The sequence below is a fragment of the Eurytemora carolleeae genome, unplaced genomic scaffold (assembly GCF_000591075.1).
Source record: "Eurytemora carolleeae unplaced genomic scaffold, Eaff_2.0 scaffold1013, whole genome shotgun sequence".
NCBI lineage: Eukaryota > Metazoa > Arthropoda > Copepoda > Calanoida > Temoridae > Eurytemora > Eurytemora carolleeae.
Window position 1 is genome coordinate 113738 of NW_019397219.1, and position 15874 is coordinate 129611.

General features: G+C 31.5%; 2 protein-coding genes across 2 annotated transcripts; one reads left to right on the forward strand and one right to left on the reverse strand.

Moving 5' to 3' along the window:
* The first annotated feature begins 1550 nt into the window (after positions 1–1550).
* Positions 1551–12451, forward strand: LOC111712823 (transcription factor SPT20 homolog). Its single transcript, XM_023487558.1, has 9 exons — positions 1551–1685; positions 4855–4965; positions 5858–5928; positions 6595–6657; positions 8856–8959; positions 9056–9116; positions 9868–10257; positions 10575–10620; positions 12278–12451. Exons 1-9 carry the CDS (start codon positions 1551–1553, stop codon positions 12449–12451), a joined length of 1155 nt encoding a protein of 384 aa, XP_023343326.1.
* Positions 12452–12763: 312 nt separating this feature from the next.
* LOC111712826 (urokinase-type plasminogen activator) lies at positions 12764–15213 on the reverse strand. The gene is made up of 5 exons (XM_023487562.1): positions 15112–15213; positions 14372–14456; positions 14041–14082; positions 13640–13687; positions 12764–12937 (listed from the first exon to the last, which is right to left on the reverse strand). Exons 1-5 carry the CDS (start codon positions 15154–15156, stop codon positions 12861–12863), a joined length of 297 nt encoding a protein of 98 aa, XP_023343330.1. The 5' UTR covers positions 15157–15213; the 3' UTR covers positions 12764–12860.
* Between the last annotated feature and the right edge of the window lie 661 nt (positions 15214–15874).

The following is a 15874-nucleotide window of genomic DNA, read 5'->3' on the forward strand; positions in this document are numbered from 1 at the left end:
GGGGGGGGGGGGGGTAACATCCCGAAAAGATGGGGTAAAACAATTATTTTACCACCCTGAATTTTATCCTCTAACCGCGCTTGTAAATGATTGACATCTGATGAAACAAATCTGAATGAATTTCTCTGAGAGTTTGACAAAGTTTGAATTTAAGAAGAGTTGACACAATAATGCACTTGCAGTTATAATTGCAGCTATAGGGAGGAAACCCTGGATTCTCAGGAGTCATGTAACTTTCAGCCCATGCTTACATCCTTCCTGTAATCTTCAAATCAAGATTTATTAACCCTATCCTTCCTGGCCTTACCCCTTCCTAAACAATATTCCTTAACCCTATCCTTCCTGGCCTAACCCCTTCCTAAACAATATTCCTGAACCCTATCCTTCCTGGCCTTACCCCTTCTTAAACAATATTCCTTAACCCTATCCTTCCTGGCCTTACCCCTTCCTAACCAATTTTTCTAAAACCTAACCTTGCCCTTTAATAAATATCAGGTAACACGATATTCTGTAAACCTGCAGTACGTTGTAAATTATTAACTATCTATGTTTGTAAACTTCAACCTAAAATCCATTATTTATTTGAACTGCACTTCAAATGAATTCGTAGCATGATTAGCTTAATCATGTGATATATATAATTACGTACATCTTAATTGCGTCTATTTTAACTGGGCTGTAAATACGTAACATGATTATCTTAATCATGTGATAAAGATAACGACGTAGAAAATTGTAATTACGTCTGTTAACTTTAACTTGTAACATATAAACCTCAAATACATCATTTGATATAGAGACTCTGATTTGATTGCTGCCGAGAGAGTAATTTGGATCTCATTGAAACATACGAGGTGAGATCGTGCCCATTGGTTTGGCATTGATCGATTACTAGCTAGTTTCCTTGTTGGCATCAATAGCTGACAAGATTGCCCCCATTGTTTTAGCGTTGATAGAATACAAGCTAGTGTCCAGTTGACATCGATAGCTCATGAGATTATGCCCAGTGTTGTTGCATTGATTGATTACTAGCTAGTGTCCGTATTGACATCGAAAGCTGCTAAGATCGTGCCCGTTAGTTTGGCATTGATAGGTTACAAGATTGTAACTGGGTTTAGACATTGATAACTGAGTGGAACTGAATTGTACCTGGATAGATACGGGTCTGAGAGCAGTTTATGGGGTAGGGTATTTACTACAAAAGTGGTAGCAGCGGCGTGAATCAAGAAACCCTAGTTAAATTTCACAGACTCCAAGGAACAAATACAAGTGGTTACCTGTTTTAAATAGTAATAGGAGAAAAACTGTGTCAGAAGAACAGTAACAGTGAAGCAACAAGTTGTGGACAGTGTAACGAAATGTAAGTGGACAGTTTTGATAAAGAACCAAATATCAGAAGACCAATCATGAATGAAACCAGAAGAGAAGATGGAAAACTTCAATGCAAAGAATTTAAAGCCCTGTTGCAGAGAGTGGAAGAAATGGAGTTGCAACACAGAAAGAAAAATGTAGAATGGAAAACATTAAAAAAGATTCAATAAGTAAAAGCAATGTTGGAGCAGAACAAGAAGATAGATAAATCACAACAACGTATGAAACATCTACAGAGAGTAGTGGAAACAGGGGAAGCAACAGAGGATACATACGATGAGATGTGTGATATCGAAAATTGTACAAGAGAAAGAGTACAGGGCTTTATTGAAAGAGCTCCAGAATATGATAGAAATCAAGAGATAATGTTTGAATTGTGCGAAAACTTGAAAATTCATTTGCTTAACGATGACTGGGAAACATCCCAGATAAAGATATAAGAAGGATGATGGTTTCATGTAGCAGCTAGAAGAGAGATAATACTGTTTTTTCAAACGGGAGTAGCATTTGAGAGATGTGAATCAGGAGTTTTTTTTTTGCAGAAATGATGAAAACACAAAAATATGATGAGTATAGCCAGGGACAGGAATACCTAGAAAAGAAACAGAGAAAGGAGGGTGATACTAGAAGAGCTCATACAGACAAGATAAAGTTTTATTGGAAACAGGAATACCTGGGCAAGAAACAGGAAAGTGTTGGGGATACCAGAGAATATTATGCTGCCAAGGAAGAGTTATGGTCACGCTCCAAACAAGGGGAGCCTGGTTGAATTTAAGAATGAAATGCTCAAGGGACTTTACGATACAAAGTTGAAGAAAACATGCCTGTTTTGCATGCCTAAGGAACTAAAACAGAAAAGAGAGAAAAGACCGACAGAAACAGGAACAGGGAACCATGGTTGTGGCACCTGAAAGGAGTTTAGCAGAGAACAATTCTAACAACGTATGTCTGGATGAAGTTAACCAAGCGTAAAGGAAGGATATGCTGATTCAAGAAATATTTCTGATAGTTTAAGAATTAAGACTTAAAGTACCAAATTCCCTGGAAACCAGAAGTATCCCGGAAAAATACAAGGAATATTGATGGGTTGGGATAGATCCTGAGTCTAAAGAATAAGAATTGGAGAGATGATGAAGAAGAAGTCGAGAAACAAAGGGAACTAAGCTATCTAGATTGCTGGATAGAGTGGACAACTTGATGAGTGATGAAGAGAGAGAGCTGGTGGATAGTACAGAAGATCTTATTTACATAGATAGGTTGGTTAGTAATGAGGACAAAACTAGGATTGAAGCCTTACTGAGTGATAAGGAGTTTTTAGAGCTGATGGAATTAAAACACGGTACGTCAAAAGGGTTGAATCGTGTAGTAAATCTTAGCACGGGACTTGTGATACAACAAGAAGTGACGGAGACAATTGCTCAAAACAAGAAGTGAGTCCCATACCGGAAATCGGGTAAAGAAAACCGGAAGACGAGACTTCGAAAAAAACATGCTACCAGAAGAGAAAGAATCAGGCTAGGAAAGAATACTCCAAGAAAATACTCCTAGTTTATCAGACAATATCCAAGCTGTATGCGAGAAGAAACAAGAATTTTACAACACTATTTACCACACCCCTTCCTAACCAAAATTCCTTAACGCTAACCTTCCTGGCCTTAATCCTTCCTAACTAATATTACTTAACCCTAACCTTCCTGGTCTTATCCTTCTTAACCAATATTCCTTAACCCTTAACTTCAGGGTATTAATCCTAAGTTCTTTGAAGGGAGTGTTCGCGAAAAATGAAAGGGGGTATAGGCTGATCCCGAATTGAATTCGGTTTTGATCACTACTAATTTTAATTCTATCTGTTGTGTATATTGGGAGTAAATGCTTAAAAATCCCTTATAACCGACCGTAAATAAATCTTTTAAATTTAAAACTAATCATTCAGATATTACAAGTTATAAATGTCGAATAATTCGGGGCATTTGTTTGTAGTTTACATATCATAATATTTGTTCTATATGTTATGTACTTTAAACGACGATTATCTGGCCGCATTCATCTTCAACCTAACCTTCAATTAAACCTGATATTCTGCGAATGATTTCTCGACCCAATCAAATCTTCTTTTTTGCTCTAAAACACTCTAACCTTTATTTTTTCTCAATTTAGTCACAAATTAGTTTATCATAACAATATCGCATCTCAGAAAATTCATTTGATCAATCCATTTTCTTCTCTTTATTAAAACCTTAAAAGTTGGCTTAAATGTTTCACCTTGTAAACATTAATAAGTTGTAAATTTTTTATTTATATAAATACAAATCTTATTTGGTAAAAAAATATTTCAACATTTTTCTACTTTTTCATCAGATCAGGAATCCTTTAACAAATTGGATTTATTGGGAAATGAGAGATTTAGTTGTCGGATGTACTGAATGCCAAGGACGTTTTACAATCTTGTACAATAGGTTCAAGATTTTTACATATAGCAGTTCTAAAATCGTGCTTAATGTCTACTAAGCTTCAAATACATAGCTTATGACAATTTAATAAACTTGCCACAAATTGTACAAAACATGTGCAGACAATTGTTTTATTATGAGAAACATTAGAAATGGGCTCAATAAAATATGTATGGGTTTCTCAGCTTGGCAGATCAAATAAAATGCGAATATCACAAGTATATTATACAATCTTAATACTGCAGTGAACGTATCGGCATAATGGAATTCTTGATTAAAGGGAGAGACCGGCTATGTAACATATTTGAACTGAGAATGCAGCATTGTAGAGAAAAACTTTGGAATTCATTTGATACCAATGAAACATTTTTACGGTTTACTATTTTTAAATAAGAGCGTAAAGTGGTCTCATCAGTTGTTTCAGCAAGCAAAAGATACGTTTTTTTACTATTCTTAAATAACATGGACAAAACATTTAACATGTATACAAACAGGATGAGAAAAACAATGAACTTCTATCATTGGCAATATGTTATTAAAATTCATTTTAAAGGGGGTGTTCGCAAAAAATGAATGCGGGGTTAGGCTTACGTCGAACAATATTCGATGGGGATTGCTACTAATCTTACTTCTATCTGATGCGTCTATAAGGAGAAAATTGTTAAACACGATGCATACCAAAGAATATAGCATCAATACAAATTTACAAAGTTGCAATATTTGACTTGGACCATAAAAAAATCAATTTAATTCCGAACAAATAATTCAGATATTACAACCTACAATCATCCACGTGACAGAGACACAAGCGGACAAAAAATCCTCGTTTTAAGAGCAGCATTGTATATACCAAATAAAAAATACATCAACTATTTACGAATTCGTCGAAAAATTATTGTAGGTCGTCATTATAGACTTATTCTTTGTGGATAACCCTGTATTTTGCAATACGGAATGAATAAGTTGAAATTACAAAACCCTTAATCACATTTGATAAAGATAATATTTTAATTTGAATCCTTTTATTTTTCAGATGACGGATTTAAAATTATTATTCGTACTTGCATTATGTCTCATCAGTTTCTCAGATTCAAGACAGATCAATCGATGGCTTGGCAGTAGGCAGAGTAGACGAATTGATCAGGTAAAATGTGATCATTTAAATCAATTGTTAGCAGGCAAAGTAGGAGAATTGATTACGTAAAATGTGACCATTTTAATCAATTGTTAGCAGGCAGATTAGGAGAATTGATCGTGTAAAGGTGATCATTTTATTTAATTGTTAGCAGGCAGAGCAGGGGAATTTATCAGATAAAATGTGATCATTCTAATCAATTGTCAGCATGTAGAGTAATTAGAATTCATTACGTGAAGTGTGATCATTTTAATCAATTGTTAGCAGGAAGAGTAGAGGAATTGATCAGATAAAGTTTTATAATTTTACACATTTTCTACACTATGCCAAATTTTACACCTATGTTTTCTACACTATGGCAAATTTTACACCTATGTTTTCAAGACTATGCCAAATTTTACACTTATGTTTTCTACACTATGCCAAATTTTACACGTTTTCTACACTATGCCAAATTTTACACCTGTGTTTTCTACACTGTGCCAAACTTTACACCTATTATTTCTACACTATGCCAAACTTTACACGTTTTCTACACTGTGCCAAATTTTACACCTATGTTTTCTACACTATGGCAAATTTTACACCTATGTTTTCAAGACTATGCCAAATTTTACACCTATGTTTTCTACACTATGCCAAATTTTACACGTTTTCTACACTATGCCAAATTTTACACCTATGTTTTCTACACTATGCCAAATTTTACACCTATGTTTTCTACACTATGCCAAATTTACACGTTTTCTACACTATGCCAAATTTTACACCTATGCTTTCTGCACTATGCCAAATTTTACACCTATGTTTTCTACACTATGTTGAATTTTACACCTATGTTTTCTAAACTCTCTGAGGGAAAATGTTTATACATTATTCTATTTTAATTCTACTAATTAAGGTGAGGGGAAGGGGGTCTCCACAAGTTAGCCCAGGTTTCCCAAGAAGACGACAACCAACTGTTTCTGAAAGGTGACGTCAACATAACAAACAAATACTGATCAAATTCTTCAAAGAAAATATTCAACAATTTAAAAAATATAATTACCAAGTATGTTGTTTGTGCGCAAAGGATTTGAGTTTTTACCACAAACTCTGATTTTCTAATCCCTATATCTTTTTAGATATTTCAAACTATGAATTATGATAAATCAAGTAATCCAAGTTTGAAATATCAAAGGGTTACAACTTCCGGTCGCAGAGATAAAGGGCTTAGAAAATTTAAGTTTGTGGCAAAAACTCAATTCCTTTTTAAGAAAGTTTATAATACCTTAATTTGAGGCATTAGTGTAATCAACTTTTAATCAAAAATTTATATTTTACTTTTAAAAGTTCAAACGCCGTTCACAATTACGAGCCTTTTAGCTGAATTCGGTAGAAACACTATTTCATTAACTATTGTTAAGGAATATTTTTCGGCGGTATAATAGCTTTATAATTCCTTATTCCAAAATGTTTTAGTAGTTTGTGTAGATCCGAATATATCAACAATATCTTTAAAACAAGTTGGTCAAAATTTAAATCATATTTCTGAAAAATGTTAAGAAACATATAATCAATACGTTCAATGCTGATTTTAACCAGCAGAACCTGCATTTAACATATTGATTATTTAAAGTTTTTATTTTTAATATTTAGACGTGAAAGTTCTGTTGATCAAGGAGTAAGTCTAAGTAGACCTCTTTCTCTACAGGATAACAGGTAATACAAAGTTTTGAAATAAGCTTAATTTACTATTTAGGAAAGTTCAAGGAGAAACTAAAGAAACATTTTTATGTATTTATATATTATTCAGAGAGAAAAAATTTAGCACGAAAAAAACTTTTTTTTAAAATATAATTTTGTAAATGTACATGAGAGAAAGGTTTTTTCAAAGAAATTAGAATATATATTAGAGTGGAATTTAGACAATCCTTCGGTATGAATTTTGTCAGTCCCTTTCAGCCTTAAAGGGAGTTCAAAGTGTACAAATCATGTAAATGTTCACAAAAAATATATGCAGTAGAGTACATTAATGTAGTATGTTTCCTAGACTATCCATTTCAATTTCTAATTTTTTAAAGCTGTTAAATAAACTTTACAAAATGAATTAGGTGAATAAAAACATCATTTGATTTGTAGTTATAACGGAAAATCATCGTTTGTAAAGTGAAAGTCTATGTGAAATGATCATTGGTCAATTATGAAACCAGCCTATTTCATAATTTGGTTTTCTTTCTATGTTAATTTTAGATTTTCTTTAAAATGATGTTCCAGGGCCCAAAAGGTTATATAGCACAAATATGTAAAGTACACCTGCAGTATGGAAACAGTACAACAGAATGGCCGTTTTACACTTTTTTCTAGTAAAATCCACTCAAATATATATTCTATTCTCTTTGGGTTTTGTGCTTTTACCACGAACAGATTTTATAATCCCTATATATTTACAAATTTCAATTTAATTCAAACTTCAATTCTTTTAAGTCAAATAATCTAAGTTTGAAATCTGAAAGGTTTGCACAACTAAGTTTCAATTTCTTTATAAAAAGCCTTACGTAAACAAAAAAACACTGAAATGAAATGACAAAAACGAAAAAACTGGACAAATCTCATCATTTATTAAAACATAATGTTACTTTCCATTAAATAATAAACTTTTCGATTAGTAGAGAAAAACATGTCGTCTTTATTTTGATAATATTTTGGCAATCATTCGGATGAACCTAAAATTACAAGTAGCACAAAATTTTCCAGTCCTGGCATTTCAAAAATAAATATTTCTTTTAGGCTCGATTAAAGTTACAGTATGCTATAAAATATTCAGAACATTTCCGAAAAAGCCAATTTTTTAAAATCCAATATTTTTGTATTGATTGGAGTTGAAACGAATGCGGGTCATTATGGAAAGTGTTCATGATCGTTCTACAATTTTTTAATAAAAGATTAAAGAGGAATTATTAAAGTTGTCTCTCAATCCAAATTTTTACTGAGACTTGATCCTGCTCAAGGTTATGATGCAAGTAAAGTTATTTCAGAGGTGTACCCATCTTTTGTACTGCAGTGTACTGTCTCTGGGCGGTAATGTAAACACAAGACGGATGTCGAAGCCTAACATAGGATTCATCTTTCACATAAAAAATCAATGAAATATTCTGGTCATAGGAAACTATTATGTGAATTTTCAAGATTATTAAAATTTAATGCTGTTAACCTCCTCGGATACTAAACGAACACTGATGCATCTATTCTTGTTTACAAATTCCGCCCAAAGAGAACTGGTTCCAATATGTTCGGAGAGTATGCGCAACTACAATTAACTTTCCTTGCTTTATAACCTTGATCCTGCTGGACTAACCAGGGCGAGATGCTTTCTGTTTCTTACATTTTAATTCAATCGCGTTTTAGTCTTTTATTCAGCAATCTTTAAACTAACGGAGTTTACTTTTTCTTCTTGTACATTTAAACCCCATCCACCAGAGATAAAGTAAAAAAGAAAACAAGCGAAAAATAGTTTTGAATAGGTAAAATTTTATTCAAAAGTCACAGTTTGTTAAATCAGCCTACTTTTGACTTGACAAAAATTGACGGATGTTATTGGATATATTTATTCTATAGTGCAATAGAAAGATGATTGTTAGGCCAAGTTATGATTATAAGATAAAGGGTGATTAGACTGTAATTCAGTAATCTAATATAGTCTTTTAATGGCTTATACATGGATTTGGGAAAGAAAGAAACATATATCAACTATTTGCCATAAATTGAAGAAAACAGTATATATTCTTTTCTGTCGTCTTTGTAATCTCATTCTTTGAGGTAAACCTGTACTGGTAAAACTATTTACCAAGGTTAAATATCGTCTTTTTATTCCACCGTTTTTATACTTTCCAGCATTTGCTCAATTAATGTTTGAATAGATGGGATCCTATTGGTCTGAGTCTAGCCAATAAGAAGCCAGTAATTCTCAAGAAATCAGTTTATCTAAAGAAAAACTTGCAGTACAATAAACAAAAACAACAAGGTAATTTGTTTCAACGTAAACTTTAGAAATATAATTATTTTTAGAATCTTTTTCATGAATCTAAAACAAACTTTAAATTGAAATCTCATATTTCAGAGCGAAGATTAGTTTTCAAACCAACAACAGACATTAGCAGAATAGATACAATAAATACAAGGTTAGTTTAATAAATATTCTGGTTGGGAAATCTTCCCCACCTCAAGTACATCTTTTTCTCTATGAAGGTGACATACACCTTTTAACCAAATTTCCAAATAAAAATCCAGAAAATTCAATAAATTGCAAAATAGTATTGATTTAATATGTAATCTAAAGAGTTGTAATTTAAACGCAATTGAGAGCCAAACTTTTTAATTAAATGAAATCTAATTTAATAAAAAATCAGTGAAAACCCAGTCTTAGTAAAAACAAAAGACTTATTGTTAAGTGAATCATTCATGAAAATCAAATTTATTTTCAGAAATCTAGTAACAAAAGATGCTTCAATAATTGTCTACTCGTTATTATCTGTTTTTAAGAATCTCTGCGATAATTTGAATTTTCTAAACATTTATATTTTCACGTACACTAAAATTTAAACTTTAAAGGAACTGATTTAGAAAAATGAAAGGGTTTTAATGAACCAAAGTTGCGCACAGGAAACTTACTAGATCCAAGAATGTCCTGGCTGTACTAAATATCATTATATTATACTTATTTCATTAATCATTATCATTTTATTTAGTGATATTATATTATTATTATTATTATTATTATTATTATCTCTCTGTCTTGTAATTCTACGCCGACTGCGCGAAACTCCTGTGGGCTTCTGCCCCTGGGTTATTGTGAACGAGTTTCATCCAAATCTTGAAAAGACGACATCTAGTGTCCTATCTGTTATTTTAATTAATCAATGATTTTTCTAGACAACTTCCTCCAACCCGGTGGAACAATCAAGCATTCCAGTTTCATAAACAACAGTTTGCTCAACAGGTTCAACAACAACTTCAGAAACAGCATCAACAACACTTTGTACAGCCTCGACTACAACAACAGCAGCAACAACAACCACCGCAGCTTCTACAACAACAACAACAACAACAACAACAACAACAGCAACTACCTCAGTTTTCATCCCAACCTCTAAGTGGAATTCAAATTGCAACTTCCGACCAAAGAAGTCCCAAAACAGAACTATCAAGTCCACAAAGAGGTCCTCTAACTGACCTAGGACCCTACGAAGAGGTTGATGGTCACAAAGTTTACATGTTCCAAGGAGTGGATGGACGGGGATCATATGATCAGAATAAACCCAGGTATTTTTAATGAACAGCAAGGAGTTTAACAACATAGACTAAGTTGATTTATTTCTTTTGAACTTGAACTTGCGCACAACTTAGTTTAACTGCTTCTCGATTTACATTACGTGTATTTCCAAGAAATACTAGAAAACAGAAGCGAATTTCTCATTTTTTTTCTCTTTTGCTTTTTTATTTTCATTAGTAAATACTAAGCACAATGTGTCATTTAAATTTTTTGGGAAAGCCTGTAAATAGATCAAAAGATTAAAGCTCTAAATATTCTAAATAACCCTGTTAATAAGATCAAAAAATTAAAACCCTAAATATTCCAGAGTTTATGATGGGACAGCATCCCTCAGTAATGTCAAGTGGAGCCAGGTATAATATCAATCAATTAGACAGTTATCATAAAATCAATTTAATCAAAAATGATTATGAAATTAATTGAAATTAGAAATGACAAACTCGGATGGATTCGAAGTTATTTTTTCTCAGTTACTTAAAGTATACGACTGATTTATATTATCTATGAATTAATCTAAATCCTATAAATGCCTAAAAATACTATAATGAACAAGGACACCATGGACATATTTAGATACATGTAATCATTATTCTAACAATATTTATGGTATTTCAAGTTATCCTTGACAGCTTACACTGTTATATAATGTTCAGTTATATCTTCAGTTACAGTAGTACCCATCAAACTGTAACAGTAGTACCCATTAAACTAAGTAGGATGGGTTTGCGTAAACTGCACAATTTTTCTTTGCTCAATGTTGATGGACTATTCAAAATCATGATTAAAAGTCTAAAAGTCGTTTTTTTCTATTCCACAATTTTACGGGCCCAACTGTATAGTAAAAATGACATCAATAAAATTGTTAGGTAGCGATTTAACAAAGTTTTCATTGAAGCAGATCATAATTAAGTATAGATAGTCTTACAATCTTTCTAATATGTTTTTCTTCTATTTTGATAAAAATACAGGGTGTCATAATAAACATGAAAAATGGTGACTGGTTATAAATCTTCTTTCTTCTGAGCAAAACTCTTTTGAAAATCTAATCAAATATTTAAATATGTTTAAAATTGTCTACACTTTTTTAGATTAAAAGGCATTGGAATAACTTTTTAACATGTATTCATTGCCAATCAAAGATTTAGACAATTTGAATTATAAAATGTTAATGAACTGAAAATGCTTTTCATGTTCTTTTTTACCATTTGGAAAAGAAAAATATGAAGAATCATATTTTATCATCTACATTAATGGGAGTGACTTGCTAGGTATGGTAGTTGAACTGAGAGTATAGTATTGAAAAAAAAATATCAAGATTAATTTAAAACTGGAAAATGATTTTACGTTGCATGCAATTGCTACAAAAGGCCAAAAACATGTTCTTATGAAATCCGTCTTCATCGAAAATAACGAATTTTTTTCAGTCATCTATTTTTGTAATATTTTATTCTTATCCCAAAACCTTCCTTGAATTTTATTGGTAAGACGAAATTTGCAGAAATTTAAAGTGATCTGCAAAAACATTTATGGCAAATAAGAATTCAAAATAATCAAATGCACATCCATAATTTTTTTGAGAAAATTTTTCCGAAACAGCAAATTACCTAGTAAATGAATTTTTGTTACATTTTTGTCCAGGCTATAAAACATTTTTCATATTACCTAATATATCAATATTAAATGAAGCCTGTCTTCTTCTATATAATAAAACAAGACATTCATATATATGTTCCCTATAGCCGGCCAAACGGCTGGACCGAATGGGTTGACATTTTTTGAGGGAACCCATGAGTACCCCGGGGGTAACATAGGGAAAAAAATTCAAAAATTTGAATTTTTCAAAAATCGAAATATTTTTTCTTCAAATATTTTTTATTATTCCACGGGCAATGCCGGGCCCTTCAGCGAGTAAGTTGTAATTTTGCACTCTCAGTTCAACTACTACACCTAGCCAGTCACTCTCTTTTAATAAAATACGAAACACATGGCAAAGCTGGTTTTTTTTTGCAGGCGAAGACTTTTGCCCCTTCAATTGACCTTAGCACCAAACCAAATATGTACAGCACTGAAGTGTACAGTGGTACAAGCACGCCTCTACCTCCTTTCCCCACCAGGCATACGTCCCCTCAACCAAAATATGCACCAGTTATTATAATTGCGCAGTCCAATGTAGAACATAACTAAGCTGTTTGATTTATTTATCTTTTTTTTGTGTACATACGGTAATAAATAAAGAAAATCTTTGACCTTGAAAATATATAACTTAGTCAATAGTTATTAATTGTGAAGATTTAAGATTAAAACTTAATCTCTATCCTTGATCTGAAAATATATTCAATCCAAACTCTAATCTTGATATTTACTGAGTGTTTAATCAATTTAAACTCCAAGAGCTATTCAATCAATCCAATTTTTAATCTTGATATTTACTAATCGTATAATCAATCCAAATCTTCATATTTACTGAGCATGTAATCAATCCAATCTCTAAGCGCATTTAATCAATCCAATTTTTAATCTTGATATTTACTAAGCGTATAATCAATCCAATCTTTTATCTTGATATTTAATAAGCGTATAATCAATCCAATCTTTAATCTTGATATTTACTGAGCGTATAATCAATCCAATCTCTAAGTGCTGATATTTTGGTGTAGGTTGATGGAACACCTAAAAATTAAAAATGTTTATAAAAAACTATTTTTGAATATTTTTTTTCTTTCTGATTTACATGGTGATTAGCGCTATTTAGAACAACAAAATTTTTTTAATATATATTTTTTACAAACATTTTCAAATCGATTTCTGAAGAATGATGTTTTTTTTACAAAAAAAATAGTTTCGCGGATTATTAATTTTACTATGTAAAAAAAATATTTTCGGTTTATTAGCAATATTTTTTCAAAAAACCTAAAACCCTGCAAAACTTTAATTTTGTTTTTTTTCTAATCCTGTTTTTACTCTCCCTTTATTATCTTTATGATTCTTTTCACAATAGATTCCACTGAATTAATAATTAAACCAGAAAATTGAACAACCTGGAAGAAGGAAATTAAACTTTTTAATTAAACCCGGAAAACCAAATTTAAATATATGCATACAGTGATAACCAGAAAATTCTGAAATAGGAAGACGACTTTTATACTCAATATATGCCTTTGAATAGTCCAATTAGTATTGAACACAGCAATTGTGCAGTGTAAACAGATACATTTTAATTATTTATTAAGTGTCTAGTTCAACCATTTACTTTGTAATATCATAAAATACACTAAGTATTGTTATAAAGTCGTCTTCCTATTTCAGAGTTTTTGGTTATCACTGTATATGAAAAAAGGCGGAAAAAATAGAAATTAGAATTTTTGAGTTTACCTTCTTTATTACATGCCATAGTGTAGGATTGAAAGCCAGCAAGAATATCTAAAACAAGATGAAAAAGTTAAAAATAAAAATTTGAGAATTTTTTAAAACTATTAAACAATGAGTTTCTTTTTAAAACTTGTGCATACTTTGCTTTGGTGTTTGTTTGTTTGTCTATTTGAATCTAAAAAAAAAGTCAAAACGGCTCAACCGATCGGGTGTAAATTTTGTGTGGCAACTTACATGACCTCAGGGAAGGCTAACGGACGATCAAATTTAAAAAATGTTGCACTATTAGAAAATGTTCAAAGATTATTATTTTTGAAAAGGGTTTAAAGGGGACCATTATAAAGCGGACATGTATTTTTTTTCTATTTTCCCTTTAATAAACGAAAAAAATGACAGAAACTTACCCTGTTGACCATTATTGCATAGAACAGGACTGCCAACAAATCCTGAGACCAGATTTAATGGATAGCTAGACATAGTTGAACCAAGTAGACTAAGTTGAACTACTTTTCAGCTTGATTTAGCAGACAAGAGAAGTAGATCAAACTTATTAACGCTATTCAAAAGTTTGGAAGCTCTCACGCTAAAATGTATTAGAATTTTGTCAATTACTTTTTTACAGTGAATTATTGAGATTCAATCAAAGGCCAAGGCATTGCGGAAATTGAAAGTCGACCCATGATCTTGAAATACAGTTTTGGGATAGGAGTCTGGATCTTTCAATAAATCTTGTCCCTGGGCACATTTCAGCTGTATTGGTGGCAGGGTTTATTCCACAGAAGGTCGAGAAGGAAACATCAGAACCAATCTCAGGGTTAGCCTGGATATGAAGATTTAGTTAGTGTTGAAAAAAAATATAATTGATAATTCCCTAATTGTTTTAATTTAGAATTTCATCTGAACTATATTTAAGATTTTGCTTACTGCTATGGATACTTTGAGATGCGATACCAAAGCGGGTAAATGAAAATGGCAAAAAAAGGCATTGTCTTTTTATCTTGCTATCTTTCAATAAACAGCTTAGTGTACTAACTTTTCAATAATCTCAGCTCTTAATGGTAACAATTTGTATGACAAATTTCCAGAAAGGATGTTATTTTTATCAAAAAAAATCATGAAATATATTGCTTTTATAACTACTGCAAAATACAAACCTAAATAATTCAAATATTTCATTTTAAAAAAATCATACTTTGCCACCACCCCCTTCATTACAAAAAGAGTAAAAACCAATTACTGTAAACTCTGGTTTCACGAACCGGGCCGACTATTAACCAGGAAGAGCAAGGTGTACAGTACAATTACATATAATGTAAGGTAAACCGTACGCCAAGTGAATGATCCCCTTCTGGTGAAATGTATGTATATGACGTCCTGCATATGTAAAAGAGACAAATCGCTTGAAATCGTTAAATTTTCAACAGTATTATAATTTATCCCCAGAAGGAAGGCTCAATTATAATTACGCTTTTAACCTGACAATCTTGAGTTGAAATATAAAGAGGATGTCCCATCTGCATTTTCTTCTTTCCTGCATTAATGTAAACACTGTAATTATTAGAGTTAAGAGTTGAAACTAATCAATACAATCACCACAAAGGAATTTAGTTATAGTTGTCACAACCTCAAATTTTCTAATCCCTATATCTTTGCAACCTGTTGGTATAAAACCTTTGATATTTCAAAATATCTACAGTCTACAACATTGGGTTGCAAATGTAAACGGATTAGAAGACTCATGATTCCTTTAAGCATATCTTAATTCTATTTTGGCTGAAATGAAGATTCTACTGTTGATTTATTCACAATTCACAATTGTATATTGAGAAATATTTACCCAAACAACTTAATTCATAAAAAAACCTTTTTCATCGTCATTATCTTTGTTAAAACCGATTATCAAAATCATACCTCCAAAATCCAAAATTTAAAATTTAAAAAAAACTTTACAATTTTGCACTCTCAGCTCAACACACTCCCCTTTAATAAATATTTAGGTTTTAATTTCTAAAAATTTAACAAATATTTTTTCATATTTGAATTCGGTGGGAGTCAAGGACATTTCAAAAATGTATCTTTTGTATTTTGAGCAATTTTTATTTTTGCACATGTTTTGCTAAATAACTGGATTTTGCAATTTATATATAAATTTTTTGCAAATTTGTGATTTGTTTTCAGATTTTTAAAGAAGAGCCCCAGTGCAGGGCTTTGAAAAATATGAATTTAATGATGTAGATT